Source organism: Exophiala bonariae (genome assembly GCF_035927105.1).
Source record: "Exophiala bonariae strain CCFEE 5792 chromosome Unknown scaffold_14, whole genome shotgun sequence".
NCBI classification, from domain to species: domain Eukaryota; kingdom Fungi; phylum Ascomycota; class Eurotiomycetes; order Chaetothyriales; family Herpotrichiellaceae; genus Exophiala; species Exophiala bonariae.
In genome coordinates, this window is record NW_027042489.1 from 650,237 (window position 1) to 666,776 (window position 16,540).

The 16,540-nt window shown below is 49.6% G+C and overlaps 6 protein-coding genes across 6 annotated transcripts; 3 read left to right on the forward strand and 3 right to left on the reverse strand.

Annotated features, from left to right (window-relative positions):
• Window positions 1–730: 730 nt before the first annotated feature.
• Window positions 731–2,263, forward strand: LTR84_002880 (uncharacterized protein; the record flags this gene model as incomplete). The annotated part of the gene is made up of 4 exons (XM_064846480.1): window positions 731–1,712; window positions 1,766–1,818; window positions 1,885–2,136; window positions 2,210–2,263. 4 exons carry the CDS (start codon window positions 731–733, stop codon window positions 2,261–2,263), a joined length of 1,341 nt encoding a protein of 446 aa, XP_064706090.1.
• A 531-nt stretch (window positions 2,264–2,794) lies between these two features.
• LTR84_002881 (uncharacterized protein) lies at window positions 2,795–4,858 on the forward strand (the record flags this gene model as incomplete). Its single annotated transcript, XM_064846481.1, has 1 exon — window positions 2,795–4,858. One exon carries the CDS (start codon window positions 2,795–2,797, stop codon window positions 4,856–4,858), a length of 2,064 nt encoding a protein of 687 aa, XP_064706091.1.
• Window positions 4,859–5,544: 686 nt separating this feature from the next.
• LTR84_002882 (uncharacterized protein) lies at window positions 5,545–6,636 on the reverse strand (the record flags this gene model as incomplete). Its single annotated transcript, XM_064846482.1, has 1 exon — window positions 5,545–6,636. One exon carries the CDS (start codon window positions 6,634–6,636, stop codon window positions 5,545–5,547), a length of 1,092 nt encoding a protein of 363 aa, XP_064706092.1.
• An 860-nt stretch (window positions 6,637–7,496) lies between these two features.
• Window positions 7,497–8,475, forward strand: LTR84_002883 (uncharacterized protein; the record flags this gene model as incomplete). Its single annotated transcript, XM_064846483.1, has 2 exons — window positions 7,497–7,747; window positions 7,815–8,475. The coding sequence occupies 2 exons, from the start codon at window positions 7,497–7,499 to the stop codon at window positions 8,473–8,475; spliced, it is 912 nt and encodes a 303-aa protein (XP_064706093.1).
• Window positions 8,476–12,491: 4,016 nt separating this feature from the next.
• LTR84_002884 (uncharacterized protein) lies at window positions 12,492–13,427 on the reverse strand (the record flags this gene model as incomplete). The annotated part of the gene is made up of 1 exon (XM_064846484.1): window positions 12,492–13,427. The coding sequence occupies one exon, from the start codon at window positions 13,425–13,427 to the stop codon at window positions 12,492–12,494; it is 936 nt and encodes a 311-aa protein (XP_064706094.1).
• A 463-nt stretch (window positions 13,428–13,890) lies between these two features.
• LTR84_002885 (uncharacterized protein) lies at window positions 13,891–15,331 on the reverse strand (the record flags this gene model as incomplete). The annotated part of the gene is made up of 4 exons (XM_064846485.1): window positions 13,891–14,688; window positions 14,793–15,077; window positions 15,127–15,199; window positions 15,264–15,331. The coding sequence occupies 4 exons, from the start codon at window positions 15,329–15,331 to the stop codon at window positions 13,891–13,893; spliced, it is 1,224 nt and encodes a 407-aa protein (XP_064706095.1).
• Between the last annotated feature and the right edge of the window lie 1,209 nt (window positions 15,332–16,540).

The window sequence follows — 16,540 nt, forward strand, 5'->3', positions numbered from 1 at the left end:
CTGAGAACACGCATTAGCCTATTCCCATGGAGGTGTAATGCAAGGCGTGCAACCGCGGAGCTCCTTCATTTGCCCATCTGTGTTTGAAAAGAGCGTTTGACTCGTCATGAGTGTCGCCACGATTCTCCAAAATCTGATAACAACGACCACCTACGGAGGATAGGCTAGAAAATGTTTTCGAGGATTTGTGGTTTTCTTATAAATTATCCCTGATGATACTGAATTGTCCCCGTCAAGAGCTCTTGATTTCCACGAGCCGTTTTCCAGTACTTCAAATGCTCTCAACTCCACATCTCCTCTCGGAATTCCTTACTTTGCGGGGTTGCTGCTCGACCATTGGTCCTGGCGAATGGATATGACCGAAATCACTCGTTTTCGAGAGAATAAGTATCAGGGTTTGTCTTCAACTGCGTCATGTACAAAAACCCTGGCAGGCCTTTGCTTTGTGCAATAGGCTCATGGAATACCTGCCTTTGGCCATACATGCGTTTTGCTCCTCTCAAGTGCTGCCGCGCCTGCATAATGACAACGGGACGCCGACGATCCCAGTCCGTGTCTCCGCAGATGCTATGGAGCATAAAGGTAAGAGACAACTATTGAGGAGATTCCTTCTTCAGCTCAGCTGTATCTATTCCCCCTCCAGCGAATTACTCCCACCTATCATTATATCGATACAAAAGTATCATCCATAAGAGAAAACACAGCAAGATCAAGTTTTGTATTTAACAATATGCCCCCCACAAACGCTACCAATGGAACTGCTCACTCTTGGGAATCGCTCCCACAAGCCATGTCACAAGCAGTGTCATCCTTAGACAAGCTTCTTAACAATGATAAACAGTGGCAAGCTTTTGTTGATACGAAGGCTATTATTGAACCAGTAACCATGGGGGTGCAGGCCACTGGTGGCGGCGACGCCATTCTTGTCAAAGTAGAACCAGGCGCAAAGACGACTAACTCAACAGGGCCATCTTCAGACGCCGACTTCGTGCTTCGTGCCCAACCCGAACAGTGGCAGAAATTCTTCGATGCTGCTCCTGTTGCACCTTACACAAGTTTTGTTGGGCTACAAGGAATGAACATCAAACAAGAAGGTGTAGGAATCCATGGTAACCAAGTGAAATTTGCTCAGTATGGTCACCTTGCCACTCGACTTCTCGAACTGCTTCGAGAAGGCCAGAATGGACCACTTAAGGAGGACACACAGCCCGAAATCGACGAGGACCATATCACCGGGAAATACATCTATATCGACGCACCCGTCTGGGGCCGTACCAAGATCTTCTATGAAAAGTCTGGAACTGGAACACAGGAAATTGTTTTCCTGCACACTGCTGGGAGTGACAGCCGTCAATATCATGGAGTCATGAATGATCAGCGTATGCGAGATGCTTGCACCATGATAGCTTTCGATCTTCCTGCACATGGACGAAGTTTTCCTGGAAGTAATCATATCCCTGGAAACCATACAAACAACGAAGAAGCATACGTTGGTACGATTAGAGAGATGGTCAAGGCTCTGAAGCTTAACAAGCCAATTATCTGTGGTGCCTCTATGGCAGGCCAAGTCTGCGTTGCAGTGGCCATTCGAGCAGATGAAGTCGGGGCTGGCGGCACCATACCGTTGCAAGGATGCGATTACCTCACCATGGATAGACAATTCAACGACAAGTCCCCAGTTTGTAACCAAGCACTATACAATCCTGACTGGAGTGAGTTCCCCTCCCCTAATGATAACAAAGAATGAAGACTGACACGCACAAAGTTTATGGCATGATGGCACCACAAAGTCCTCTAGTCAACAAGCAATTGATTTGGGTGAGTCAATGGATGATTGGTTAGATCACCGATGTCCTACATAATTACTAACACTTGAATTTTCAGCACATGTATTCAGGGCAAGCATATGGTATCTTCCATGGTGATCTGGATTTCTACTTCGGCGGATTTGACGCCCGAGACCGTGTCAAATCAATTGATGTTAAAAAGTGCCCGATATACTTCCTCACCGGGGAGTACGACTGGAGTACAACACCTGAGATGAGCAATGCCACGGCCAAGAAAATCCAGGGAGCCAATTTCAAGTCCATGAAAGGTCTGGGTCATTTTCCTGCCACAGAGGATCCAAATAAATTTGTAAGTCTTTGACTAAGATTCTGTTCCTGTGTCATATTATTGCTGAACTACGGTACTAATCTTCTACCATCAGATACCATATCTTCTCGATGCTATTGATTGGATCAAAAGTACTCGGCAGCCATAAAGAGTGGAAAAGACGAAGAGGACCCTCATAGCATTTCAGATGGGCCCGCTGTGTGTTTGAGAGGATGCCAAAGTGCTTGGGCCAGATTGAATAAAAGTTCGAATTGGCAGACAGCCTATGTAAAAGCTCATCAAATCGCTAAGCATACTTTCTTACTTCATGGTGTGCACCAAGGGTTCTCGGTGTCTCTCAGCCCGCAGTAATCGTCCTGATCAGGAACAACTTTTCAACTGTCCTTTGTTGTGGCGTCAGTCTCGAGAACTCGTCCACACTCGCTACCATCCTAGTCACGTGATCGCGCTTGCCCGTTGACGTCAGATCTCTACGTTGAAATACAAAGGTTTGAGGCGCAGTTTACGTGTCGCATCTTTTGCGCGTAAAGTGAGAGAAGTCAAAGGGTGGTCTGCGCATGTTTTCGCTGGTATTCTCCAATTCTACCCACTGATGGCGCATCCTTGAATACTGGCTCACTAAAAACCTCACAATCTTTATGTCTAGGACATTTCATCCGGCCACCTGCATCTTGCCGCAATGACTGATTGGAGCAAATTGAAGGTCACTGACCTGAAAGACGAATGTAAATCTCGTGGCATTCCACTCACCGGTCTCAAACTCAAGCAGCAATACATTGACAAGTTGGAAGAATACGAAGCGGCACAAGGATCAGACAATACTGAAGAGCATGGTATTGCTCAAGTAGCCGAGCACGAAGAAGAGCAAACCACACTTCCAGCTTCAAAGCTCGAATCCATCGGTTCCCAGCCTGATCCTCAATCTGAGACAGAAGAGAACACCGCTGAGCCAAACATACAAGTGGCCGAGCTCGTTGCCCACCAAGACACCGACGCGAAATATCTCAATGGAAACAAGAAGGACCGAACACAAGATGAGCCAGCTCAGGTGGCCGCGAGTGTCACTAATCCTGTGAGCCTGAACGAGACCGCCAACGATGTGAAGCCAACAGGATTGCGAAATGAAGATGAGCTGGTTGAAGATGGGGGCAGGTCTCTAGTTGAGTCTAATGCCGGAGAGACCAAGATCAATACCGACTCCCTCTTCGTACCAGAATCCAGTGCCCCTGAAGAACAAGCTGAAGCGACTAAACAGCACATGGTCGAGGCTTCGAAGCAGGTAGAAGAGACTGACCCAAATTTCAAAAATGACATTATTGTTGAGGACTCTACAATGGTTTCTGATGACGTATCCGCGCAAGATAAACCAAGCCAGAAATTCATAGCCTCAATCCTTGGCCAAATATCGTCTGATACCAGTACACCAAGATCTTCCCAGATTCCAGTGGCCGATCTGCTCGAAGACCAAAAGAACCGTCGGAAGCGAAGTCTCAGCCCTGTTCCAACCTTTGAGGAGATCTCTCGTAAGAAGGCGAGACTCAGTGTCGATGAAGACGGTACAGCTCGAAATCAACAAGCATCAGAGGAGACGAAAGCTATCACTGAGTTCGCTGAAGTGAAAGGTGCTGAAGTCATCCCGGACAAGTCTCCTATAGCCCCCTCACATAACGATGAAAATCCTCACAACGTTTCTGTACTTCCACAAGCGACATCTGCCGATACTGAAATGGCGGACAACAAACCTCGCTCGGTCTCACCTTCCAGGGAAATGTCAGAGGAACGAGACGTCTCCCCTGCTATCCATCCCGCAACGTCATCTATCTACATCCGCAATCTGAAGCGGCCACTCCATATCCCCACTCTCCGGAACCACATTTCATCACTAGCAAAGTCCCCAGATCCCATCACTGTTTTCTTCCTGGATAGTATCCGCACGCATGCCTTCATATCATTCACTTCTATCACCACCGCCTCCCGTGTCCGCACAGCGATGCACGAAACACGTTTCCCGGACGAAGCTATGCGTGAGCCACTGTTTGTGGACTATATCCCTGATGATAAAGTTCAATCATGGATTGACCAGGAAACCGGCGGGAACAGTTTCGGCGGACGGGCGGGTGGAAAGCGGTTCGAAGTTATTTACGAGCAAAACAGACAGGGCGAAACCGAAGCCATCTTCCAAGAAGTCGATACCCGGAACCCTCAACCACCCTTCCCCCGACAATCGATAACGTCAAGAACGTCCATCGACGCCGGAAGACCGAGACTCGAAAGTTTTCCCGAAGACATCCACCCCGACCGAACAGGCCTCGTATCAAACAACAACAGCAGCAACCACCATCACCGACACGACCGGCCCCCACCGACACGCCCCTCAGCACAGTCCCGACCGACCAACACGGGCGTCGGCTTCAAAGCGCTGGACGACCTCTTTTCCTCGACAACGACCAAGCCCAAGTTATACTTCAAGGCGGTCCCGGATTTGGTGGCACAGGACCGACTGGACATGCTCCGGGACCTGCGCGTCGACCACACGGAGATGGGCCGCAGTGGCGACGAAGGCATGAAGCGCTACAGCTTCGAGCCGTACAAGGGCGGTCGCGAGGAGTGGGTCGACAAGGGTCCTGAGTTTGGCTATGGCAGGAAAGGCCAGGACCGGCTGACTGGGTTTCGTGGCGGACGCGGTGGTGGTGGTGGCGGGTATCGTGGGAGGGGTGGTGATTCTTGGAGGGGCGGGAAATGATGTGCGAACAAGGGCTATCATATGGGAGGAGCGGAATGCTGCGTGCTGGGCATAACGAGATATGTATCTGAAAGAAAAGGGGCTTTGATGACGATGATCACTTATTTACGACTACGTGGCATGGTGGGCACCCTGTACCAAAAAGAGATTTTCACTTCTGACGACCGACAGGGCGTGGACTGCAATAGGATGGGATGCTGAGGGTATCCAGGTCCGCGCTAGCTTTGTGCTTTAGAAGTCTCAGCTACTTAGTTCGCCTGGCGAGGAGATTTGCTGTAACAACGAAACCAATGTCTTTTCCATGACCAACATCTTCTTGAGTGCCGTGAGTGAGTTAGTGATTGGGGTGGGTGCTTGATGCGAAGATCTGCACGGGCCACTACTGACTCTACACAGTGAACAAACTAAAGGAAGGCTACGGATAACGATACATTTCTTTTGATTATAAGCGTGGACGTTGAGGCCTAGATAAATTGGTCGCATCGAACTCGGCATCTTTCCGGAGTACGGTCAGTTCTATATACCAAGAGTGGTAGGGTCTGGTTCTCTTGTGGAGCAGTGGTGGGTGCTGTAGGGATAGGTCCCCGGTGCTTGACGTCGCACGGCAGAAGAGGTGAGGCTACTACTGTCACTGTGCTGCTTGAGCATGTGGGAGACAGGGTGCGCATCTCGGGTGTTTTCTGATCTCAGCTGTTTATCGTGGATTCTCGTCGCCATGTCGCCCACTCATTCCGCCAACAGACGACTACTCGGTCAGACACATTCTCCTCCATAGCACTGGCCTTGGCCTTGGTTTCTCTATCCATATTTGGTTGTGGGTTGTGCATGGGAAATTGTCTCACGTAGCCGTCGTCCCGCCACGACTCGATCTGCGGCTGGGTATCGTCAGAGGCCAGTTTCTTGGAGGCCAGTCGAAGCACACGGCTCGCCTGTGCCGTGTCTCCGACCTCCATGATTAGGATAGAAGCATGGAGTTTGCCGGCGATCGAAAGAAGCAATCGATAAAAGAGGTCGGGTTGATTGGGCTGGTCTGCCGCCTGTGCGTCATCTGGTGGTATCAATGCCAACCTGGGTTCGTATCTCCGCACGCTCTTCTCGACAACACCGGACCCGATGAACTCCTTCTTCGAGATGTATGGTGGATTGGCGATGACTATATCCCAAGATGTGTTATGTTCGTCCCGATCCTTAGATTTTGGCCTGAAGCTGGCATGTGTCGTACCGTTTCCTCCCACCACCGTCTCAATGTAGAGTTCATCTGGAATACTGTCCACGTCGCGGATATCACATTTGGCGAATTGAATGTCTGTAAGAGCCTCGAGATGTAAATGACCCTTCTCGACGTTGCTCCTCAGATTCGCCCTTGCAAGATTTATGGCTCGTTCAGATATGTCAAGTCCCAGGATTTCTAGGTCAAGATCTTCATTCACTGAACCACGATTTGAAGAAGTAGCTGCCGAGGGTGGCTTCAAGATCGAGTGAAGCAGAAGTCCGATACAACCAGTCCCCGAGCATAATTCAAGGATACGGATCCGCTTTCGTTGGGAGTGCTTGGTATCTAAGCCTTTATCGACATGGCGAATGAGCTGGGACAATATCTGTGCCACTTGTTCTGTGTATGTTTCCGTCTCCGAGCGAGGTATTAAGACCCCCTCTCGACATTCTATTTCCAGGTTGCCGAAAGGCTGGCTTCCGAGAATGTACTGCAGCGGCGTTCCTCTAGACCTTCGGTACACCATTCGGGCTAGTAGTCTCTGTTCCACCTCGAGTCGTTCCATCTCGAATCCGAGTCGGCGTCTTCCTTTATAGAATTTATTCCTCGGTGTGAAGGAGGTTTGGTCTGTGGTGCAATTCTGCCGTTCCGTAACCTGACAATGAGTCAAGGCGCTGGAATGCCTCAATGGTGAGGAGGCAGCCCTTTTGAGCCATTGTGGACTTCGAAATGGTATTCCTACTTTGTTTTTATGATGTTCAAGGCTGGTCGCTTGATGTGGGGAGCGATCCTGAGGTGGTATGGTGGACGCAAGGCTGCTGGCATATTCCTTGAGCCATCGTAGCTCATTTCGAGCTGAAGGAAGGTCTCGGCAGTATTGCAAGAGGAATGGCAAGTGGTGATTCACCAAGGCTGCGTTTTGGATAAGCCTAGGTGAGAGCCGTGGCATTGAGAAGCCACGGCTACCTGGTAAGATGTGTGATGATAGGCGAAGGGTCGCTCAGTCCTGCTCCATGCTCTGGGTATTACGAAGTGATATGCGGAGGAGCACAAATTCATAGACGCGTGTACGGCGAACATTAAACACTGGACGACGCGTCTATTGCTGCTTTTAAGACTGTGCAACGCGATTTAAAAGCTGCAAATAAGGGGCTAAAAGCCGCAAGTTGGGGTTCGCCGAGGTTCTTCCCCATGCCCATCCTCTTTGACATGAGCTCACCACAGTTGTCATGGAGGACGGTCATCTCCTCACTTTCAACATCTCCACAAGTTCCCAATGTCTCCCATTTACAAAGATGAGACAACCTGATGGCGTTCGGTCTTATCACTTCTGTTCTTGCAAAACTAATTTCAAGCAGTCTCTGCGCGTAGTGTTTTCAACTTTACTATTTTCTGTTGTTCCACGTTGAAATATTCTTTCCTGAGATGGCCAAGAAAATTCTTGTAGGATATGGCATCGATGTCGATGCTGTTAGTGGTTGGATCAATACGCAGTCCGGACAGGCCGCAGACTTGACAAATATATCACGAGGAGTCTTCGGAGCAACAGTCGGGACTGACAGATTACTAAAGATGTTTGAAAAGTACAACATCAAAGCGACATGGTTCATACCAGGTCACTCCATTGAGTCATTCCCAGATCAAATGGCCAAAGTCAGGGATGCTGGACATGAAATGTAAGTGCTAAATAACCGTGCTGGCCACCATGGCTTTCTTGTGCTGTCACTGCTGAACGAGCCTTAGTGGGCTTCACGGCTATACACACGAATTTGTCTCGCAGCTTTCGCCTCAGCAGGAGCGAGATGTCTTACAGAGATCAATAGAGGTGGTGAGCTCTCTCGCCGGCAAGAGGCCGAAAGGTTGGACAGCCCCTGCCTGGACACCATCTCCTGACACAGTCAAACTTCTGGAGGAGTATGGGCTCGAGTATGATCATTCCTTTATGCATCACGACTCGCAACTGTACTATCTGCCATACCCACCTGCAAAATGGAAGGAGACAGACTACAAGAATGCCTCGGCCAGTGATTGGATGACACCAATGTCGGCGTTGCGGGCATCTTCCATCGTGGAGATCCCAGCCAACTGGCACCTCGACGACTGGCCAGCTTTTCAGACCGTGCGTGGGCCAGGATCTTCAGGTTTCGTTGACCCCCACCAAATTGAGAGATTCTGGAAAGAACAATTCGAATTCTGTCACCGCGAGTACGACCATTTCGTGTTTCCAATCAGTATTCATCCACAGGTTAGTGGCAAGCCCCAGATATTGATGATGCACGAGCGTCTCATTGAGTGGATTAATCAACACGAGGGTGTGGAATGGTGTACCTTTGAAGAGATGGCTAACAAATTCCGAAATGGAGATATCGATGGTGTCCAAGTTGAAGGAGGCGTTGACGTGTAGAGTCGTCCTGTTGTTGTAGTGCTGCACAACACCATCGGCAGCCGGGATTGGCCAGCAGCACGGAAAGAAACTTTTGTTGTATAACAGAGTGTTTCATGTGTGGGACGAGAGGTGGGATTTCGAGCGTATATACGAGATGCCCACCCAGGTGGTGCACTGATGTATGTGAGAATTTGAGCACACATGTCGATGAGCACCAACCACAACGGCGAGCAAGTCAAAGAGACAAGAGAAAGAGGAGCTCAAGGGAATAGACTAGTCGTCATCCGCCCTCCGTATTCGTACGGAATACAAATATGGATACTTACCCAGGTAGTAAACGTTGAGAAGAGTTCCACATTTCCCCAGAAAAAAAGTGACGTGGAATTATCTTAGGATGCATCTCGCCAATTGGCTACTTGGTTGGTTTTTTTCATCTCGAGCCCAGGTTGGCGATTTCCTACGTGGGATGGCCCAATTGTCATTGACTCATCAGTACCGAGACGAATACCTAGGTTCCATGTGTGAGTCTGTCTACCTGAACGTGGCTATGAGTCGAGACTCAAGAACCTCTACTTTGGAATAGAGATTACCCACAATCAGCAATCGAGGATCATTTCTTGTTCTTGGATCCCAAGTCATAAAGACCCTCGAATACTTTCTTTGAAACCCAGCAGGCGTCGTCTTGCAAGTACTGTGCGTATCAAATAACTGGGTGGGTCTGTTTTCGTGGCATCGCCGGTACCTGGCATAATTCTTTACCGCACTTTGACCCCTGTCCTGGAATTGTCGCCCATCCCGGAGCCCCGGAGCCCAGAGCCTTGTGAATTGTCCCTTGACAACGGGTTCGAAGTACTCGTGCGTACCCAATTCACGTTCGAGAACTACGAGTAGGACACCAATGTCCAACTGTACTACCCCTCGGAAGATAACTATGGACCTTCTAGACTGCTATCACGGCAAACAGATTCTCATTCCATATCATCCCCCATCAGAAATCAGGATGACCATGGCACACGACAACTGTCAACTATTAACATCATCAGTACTCAAAACTCGTCCCATCGCAACCGACCCTCAGATCCTGGCTCCAGTCTTGTCTTGATGCAGCCTTAGGCCATCTGCGGGCTGCGCGTGGACTAGGGAGGGCGGGAAAATTGGAACAATTCTTGTCAGCCTCCTGCTTGGACTGCTCACCGACTTTTTGGACCTCTCCTTCTTTGCACCTTCCTTCGAAACACGTCTTCCCTCTACCTAGATACGAGGTAGTGTTTGGTCTCTCCGTAACAACAAGTCGGAGATATCGTCAAGCAATCAAGTGGTACTACACAGAGTCCCAGAAACTGGCATGGCGACAGATCTTGTGCCTCAACCCCACTCGCTCTGCCCGGCACCGTACTGGCATTGTCATACGTGTGACACGCCTTGACCGAGTATCTCGTACTGTACAAACATGATCATGATCAATACTAGGGCAACCAATTGTCGCCTCCCGTCGACACCGAGTTTTTGGTTGAATAATGCAAGACCCATCACTATTACTTTCGTCCTGCTCCTGCCGTGCAGACTGCAGAATGCGTCGCGTTGCAGAGCAGGGATAGGCAGGTCCAAGTCATCCATCCTATACAAGTTGCATCTCACGTTTCTTTCGTCCCAAGCATTCCACTCTCTTTCAACTTGCCGGACGCCACACGGTCACCGCATGTTTGACAGCTGACACGGGTGAAGAAGCACATTAGCGATCCCCATGAATCTTGACCCTTTAGGATAGCAGAGCAAGCTTGTGAGATGCACACATGCCTGTTAGTCTGTCGGTGTCTGGGTGGATCTAAGCCAAATCTCGCTCCGCCTCAAGCGCGCAGACACACCATAATTGACACTTCTCACAAATATACCCACTCCTAAGTATCATACACCGGTCCACCGATGCCGTTGGGACCTGCATAAAAAGCCCAAGTAATCTATATGAATTCTGTTCATCTGTCTCTTCGAAAGCCCTCACCAGTTCGTCTCTCTCTCCCGTCCCAAGGTTAACGGAGAATTCAGACAGTTAACCCTGATTAACCTGGCCATATTCCCCCCCGAAATTTTACTAAGACATCTTAGTCGATCAACATGGAGTCTCCTATCAACATGGGCCGTGGACACTATGACACCACCGGCGTTATCAAACCCATTGGACCCCAAAGACCAACTTCACAATGAGTCGAGGGTAGAAGATCGCAGCATTCCCTGGGTGCAGCAGAGCCCGCTCACCCAGCAGAGTTCCGAGTTCAGACTCGACTGAACACGAAGTTATGATCGATACACAATACCCAGAAGTCTCCTTCGTAGCAGACCAACGGCATAATCTCCTGGCAAAAGGGCTCGTCGTATCAGCACCAACAACAACGCACCAGCTTGGTTGAATGCAATTGGTACTACATATGTGAGAATCTCACCGCCGAGATGCACATGACCATCATGCTCCTGGTCGGTCACCATCCTCATCAGTATCTTTTTCCGCATCACTAGCCCCCAATACTACCATGCACGATAACAAATTATCCCCACAAAGTCTGATGACCTCACTTGAACGCTACAAACTTGACAATGATCAAGTAAAGCTCAATGCAAGTCAGACCTGCAGGCTGCAGATGGTATATGGTCTTGGAAGTTCTGCGATGGCCACCTACTAGCACTCTCACCGTCTCCCTCGACGAAAAGCAGCGAGATGCAACCCCGGAATATGACCACGCGAGCTAATTGCATCTCATCATCAGACGCTTGAGCGGACCGCATGATTGTCGATGGATGGTTGGGGCCAAGATGCAAGCTGAGCACTGGAAATCTGGAGCTGAGGTTGACCTAGGTGGAGACAGGGTGTTGATTCTTCGCCACTCTCTACTTATTTATACTCAGAGCCTGACCAGGAGCTGGAACCCTAGTAATAACCCTAGCTATGCAAGAGGCAAACCAATAAGTTATAGTCACACAACTCAGCCTCATCATCTCCTTTCTCCATTCTTTTTTGGGGCATTCTTCAAGATTTCTCCATGTTTCATTTACTGCCCCCACCGCCATGCAATCGTAAACTTTAGCCAGCATGAACCAGTAGTAGGGCCAAGCCACATTCCATCATAGCGGCACCCTACTCCTAGATATCTACATACAGTAGACACGACATCCTTCATAGACCGTCCATTCGGGCCACCGTCTCTGAAAATTCAATCTTTTCCATCTGGTCTCTATTCTTTGTGTGGGTGGGAGATGCTGACCCTGAGAGACCGGGTCTGTATCCGATTCCCGTGGTGGGGGGTCGAATACCATCATCATCATCATCATTCTTCTTGGAGAAATGGGGAACTTGAGTGTACCCTTTTCTCAAGACCATAAAGGGCAGGATCAAGGCCGCGATTCGTGGGGGAGAAGAGAGAAGAGAGAAGAAAAAATGGATTTTAATTCTTCTTGAAAAGCTAGATAGTTTAATTTTTTTTCTTCCTTCATCATTCATGTTTCCTGATACATGGGGTATATACTGTAGACTGCTGTACGGCGTTCGGAGATACTGGAGGTAGATAGCTATAATAAATACATGGCCTGGACTGTCGTCTTCCTAGAAACAGAAAGACAAAGAGCTCAGAGCTGGCGCTGGCGCTGGCAACGAATCGAGGGGTATCTCAAAAATCGACAATGCAAAACTTTGTTGACATCTCTCCGTAGAAGCCTAGGAGAGGGTCAGGAAATCGAGATCGGCACAGCGCGATTGGGCGTTGGCCGGCACGTCGCTGATAGGGGCCATAGAAAGTTGGCTGTTGCTGTGGTGGACTTTGACTGGGTGACTTTGTGGATTAAACCGAGTCGACGTCAGTGCCTTGAGGACCAACTGTGCAGTCAATGAGTGTCACTCCAATACTGACAGTAATGGATCGACGGAGTTGCAGATGACTTGATCCGAAGGTCAAAACAAGACTAATTGCTGTTGTTGTTCGACAGAGATGTGCGAGCAGAAAAGTGTGGTGGAGATTCAACTTCGGGCACCCGTGTCGGGGGCCATCTTAGCTGTTTTCAAGCTTTGCAATCTCGCTTTGGATGGTCGCAAGTACACTCTCTGCTGCTGCTTCCAGTTTGACCCTTTCGACCTGGGTGACTTGTCCAAGTACCCAAGCGCTCACATCATCTCGTGCCCTCGAGATAGGGCGGCCAATTCCTATGCCGATTTTGATGAACCTGTCACTCATTGCGTTTAGAAGTCCGGCTGATTTTAGAGAGGACTGCACAGATTTGATGCCGTTGTGACCCTTGGGACTTGACTCGCCATGTCGTAATTTCACTGCACCAAGATGTGATTCCAGCTCGTCATGCAGGATAACCAGACCTGTGACTGTATCGATCTCATTGTGGAAGGCCGAGAATTGTTTCCAGGCCTTCATGACCCCAGCACCGGAGACATTCATCATGCTTGTGCTCTGCCACAACGTGTACTCGGATCTGCCAGCCTCAGCGCCCGAGCTGACCAGTCCATTCCCAAGAGCTTTGTTCTTTGTCAACGTCGGAAGCTGGAGCGATTGCACAAGGTTCTTCACAATGATATGTCCTGCCGAATGCCGGGTTGTGTGGTACGGTGGTGGATTGCCCAGCGAAGCAATCAAGAGACGCACTTGCTTCATTGCAGCGGGAACCGTCAGCTGAAGAGAAGGTTTCGTTTTACGGATTCGGAGAGGGCTTGGAATGATCGGTGATAAACTGGTTCCATCGGCATTTACTGCACCGGCATTCGTAGGGACATGAACAGGACGGCGTTTGATCTTAACATGTTTTCGTTGATGCTGAGGCGAGCTTGGTTCTCGAATAGGGGTGAATTTTGCGAAATCGGAGTGAGTATCTTCTACCGGGTAGTCGTGAGGATCGTCAGATGCTTGATCCGATAGTTCGGGTACCAAAGGTTGGCCTTCTGAAAGTGACTGCGATCCAGCTGCATTAAAATTAGCCATGATTCACGCACTTTCTCGAGTAGTGAAGCGCAGGAGTTCGACTCGGACAGGTGGACAGATCGAGGCAGAGTGTCGCGACGTACCTTTGCTCCTAAATGAGTGACAATAAGTTGGCTTCTTGCACACCTCTTTGTGTGAGTCAGTCAACAAAGGAAGTGGATGGGTTGCGAGCAGAATGACAAAGACAGAAACTCTCTGACTGCGTCTGCGTCATTTTTTTCCAGCACCGCCTGTGCCAAGACTTCCCTTTCCGCTCTAGGCCAAGTCCGATTTTGCAAACAGCCCCAGTCCAATGCTCCGCCCGATTAGAAATGTGTCCATTCGAGTTCAAACAGTCAAGCCCCTCAGTCCTGGGACAAATTTGTGTTGTTCTTGCCGAATTGTAAACTTGAGCGTGGAAATTTCGAGTCTGACAAGGGTGGCAGGAGATCTGATGTGCAGCCTTTCCGAGCGGTTCGCGCCTTCAATCATCCAACCCATAATTTTTTCGTGTTATCTTTTGTGTTCCAGCCTCGATGTCGTCCAGAGGGTATAGACGGTCGAGCGTCATGTCAGATGGTTGTGTCGGTTGCGATGCTGATTGTCGCTTCATAGATCCATCGCTACTGGTCGTGATCGAAGCAGCCACAGTGTGGACGTCAATGTCTTTATCCTCGGCCGGCCTGAATGCATCGTGGCCACCCTCGTAGGACTTCACCCCATCGTGTTGTCCACTGCGGGGTTTCAATCTGTGTAAAGAGAACTTCCCGCCGGAGCCATCTGCTTTGCTCGCTGAACGTGATCTTGGGCCGCTGCTGAGGGCGACTGCTCCCACGCTGTAGCCATTGAGCTGGCCACCGTGTCCAGCTTGGTTAGCTGCTGCTGTCGAATCCCCAAAGAATGACCGGAGTTTGAATATTCTGCGTATCAAAGCCCAACTGTATGGCATGTTGGTGACGATCATGGCGGTACTGGCTTCTCGGCAATACCAGTAGACCCAATAAGAGCTATATGGCTGAGTGAAACTCTTTTGTTTGCTCAAAATGGCACACAGCATAGTAAACAAACCCAAGCTGAATGGGAAGATGAGGAGTAGTTTCTTCTTGAATTCGAGTTGGGCCCGTATGAGAAGTGGCAGCGGGATCGACATGATTAGCACGTCGCTCGTAAGGTTGAACACCAGGTTGGTAATCAGATGATTGAGTGCTGTGGTGCATTGCTTGTTGTCCGTCGGTGTTTGCCAATAATCGTGAAAGGGTCGACACCAGACCGCAAAATACAGCTAGAGGTGCAATTGGTCAGCATGGGTTCGGTCGTAGCCTTGACCTCATGAAAGGGATTGGTGTAGATGACGTGATGGTAACCTGGGACACTGAAAGGACTCACAATTTCCATAATGATATAAGTGCATGCCACATATATTGCGGCGTATTTGACAATCATGCTCTGTTTCAAATTCTGGGTGAGTCGCCAGTATAGCAACAGGAGGCATGCCTTAGTGCCCCATTGCACAGCGCACATGCATTGCTCAACAAGGAGGATCGTTTTACTACCCCAGGTTCTCGCATCGATTTCATGAGGGTTCAAATCGACTGGATGGGCCGGATCGATAAGATTGGTGCTGACTTTCAAGTCGATGTTGAGAAACACAATCAGAATTGTGTATAGACACTAGCGGCATTAGCGAAGAACCCAGGTGGCTTGCCCAAAAGAAGCTTACAGTCAAAAAGACCATTAACCAATCTTCTATCTCAAGGCGTAGAATAGATTTGAAATGCAATATTCGCGATGTCCTGTTCGAATTAGTATATGGAGCAATACTTCGCGTACGGTAAGAGTAATCTTCATATCGCTTACATTCGCGCCAGGACCATAGCCAATGTAAAGCCGTACCAGACCCATGACTCGGCCGCAAAGGATGTCATGATCGGATGAAGAATCAAAGGGCGATGTTTGTCGCTCTCAAATGAACACGGTACCCGGTTTGCAACAACTTTGGGAGAAACCGCAGAGAAGCTTAGATAAATGGATGGTCTTTTGGTGAGGTATGCTTGGTAGTTTGCAACATAGCTCCGAAAGGCGAAATCCCTGGCAAGGCCTTTGGATATAAATTGTGGATAGGTGCAAACAGAAGGGATAGCTCCGTTTGAAAAGGGAAAGGGTAGTGATAAGAAACGAGAAGTGAGGGACTGTTATCACGGATGTCTGGGATAGTGGTGCGGTGTCGTAGAGGAGGGGGGGAACGTGAACGCTGAACAAGGTGCAGCTTCCAGGCCGAGTTGTGAACTTGTCACTCTTCAAGCTACTGGCACGACATGGAGATGGCCCTGAGGCCGGGAACATGGGTGCCAGAATGGTGGGCCCTTCCCGTTGAAGTGGTGCCCATGGGTGGCGATGGGTGCCAATGGTTCGTTGGTTTAGCGAAGGCCAATGAAGGCCAACGCGACCCAAGCCGTCTGTAGAAAGTATCAGGGGCAGGAGCGAGGGTGGCGATTCGGCTGGCGCAATCGAGGGCAACTGAACAGAACGACTGTTTGGTGAACCCCTCGGCACATGCCAGAAAGGAACAGGCTAATCGAACCACCCAAACCGCCACAGAGTTGCAAGCGTGGATCAGAGACGTCTGGATTAAGTCTGTCAATTTCGGGATCGAAAATCATCCGCTTGTCGTTGAGACGCTTATTGCAGGAACTGGCCCTGGAACAAGGTCAGCCCTGACAGGATAACGGCGCTGTCATTGTCCAGGACAATTGCCAGGACTTCAATATCGTGTCATTGCAAGGCTAACAACCCTGGAGCTACCCCAATGTCACCGTGAAAGAGAAGGGTTGTTGCTTGCTTCTGGTTAAAGGAGAAAGCCGCCGGGTACCACTTCTGCGGGTTGCTCGCCCTTGGGACCTGGCCCAAACTTAGTTCACATCACCAATAATCCTGGATTTCTTTACTCCGCGCACAGTGGACCGACTGTAGACTGTAGCGAGGACGGAGTAAGTATCTTGAACGCCGCACGCGCACCTCGACACGGGCGTTGAGATGAGCCTTCCTTCGGGTAGCTGTCGCGGCCTCCCTCCATGTGGACAGAACAGCGAGAATAATCAGTTTTGATGTCAAACAGCGTGCATTTGTCGTTTTCC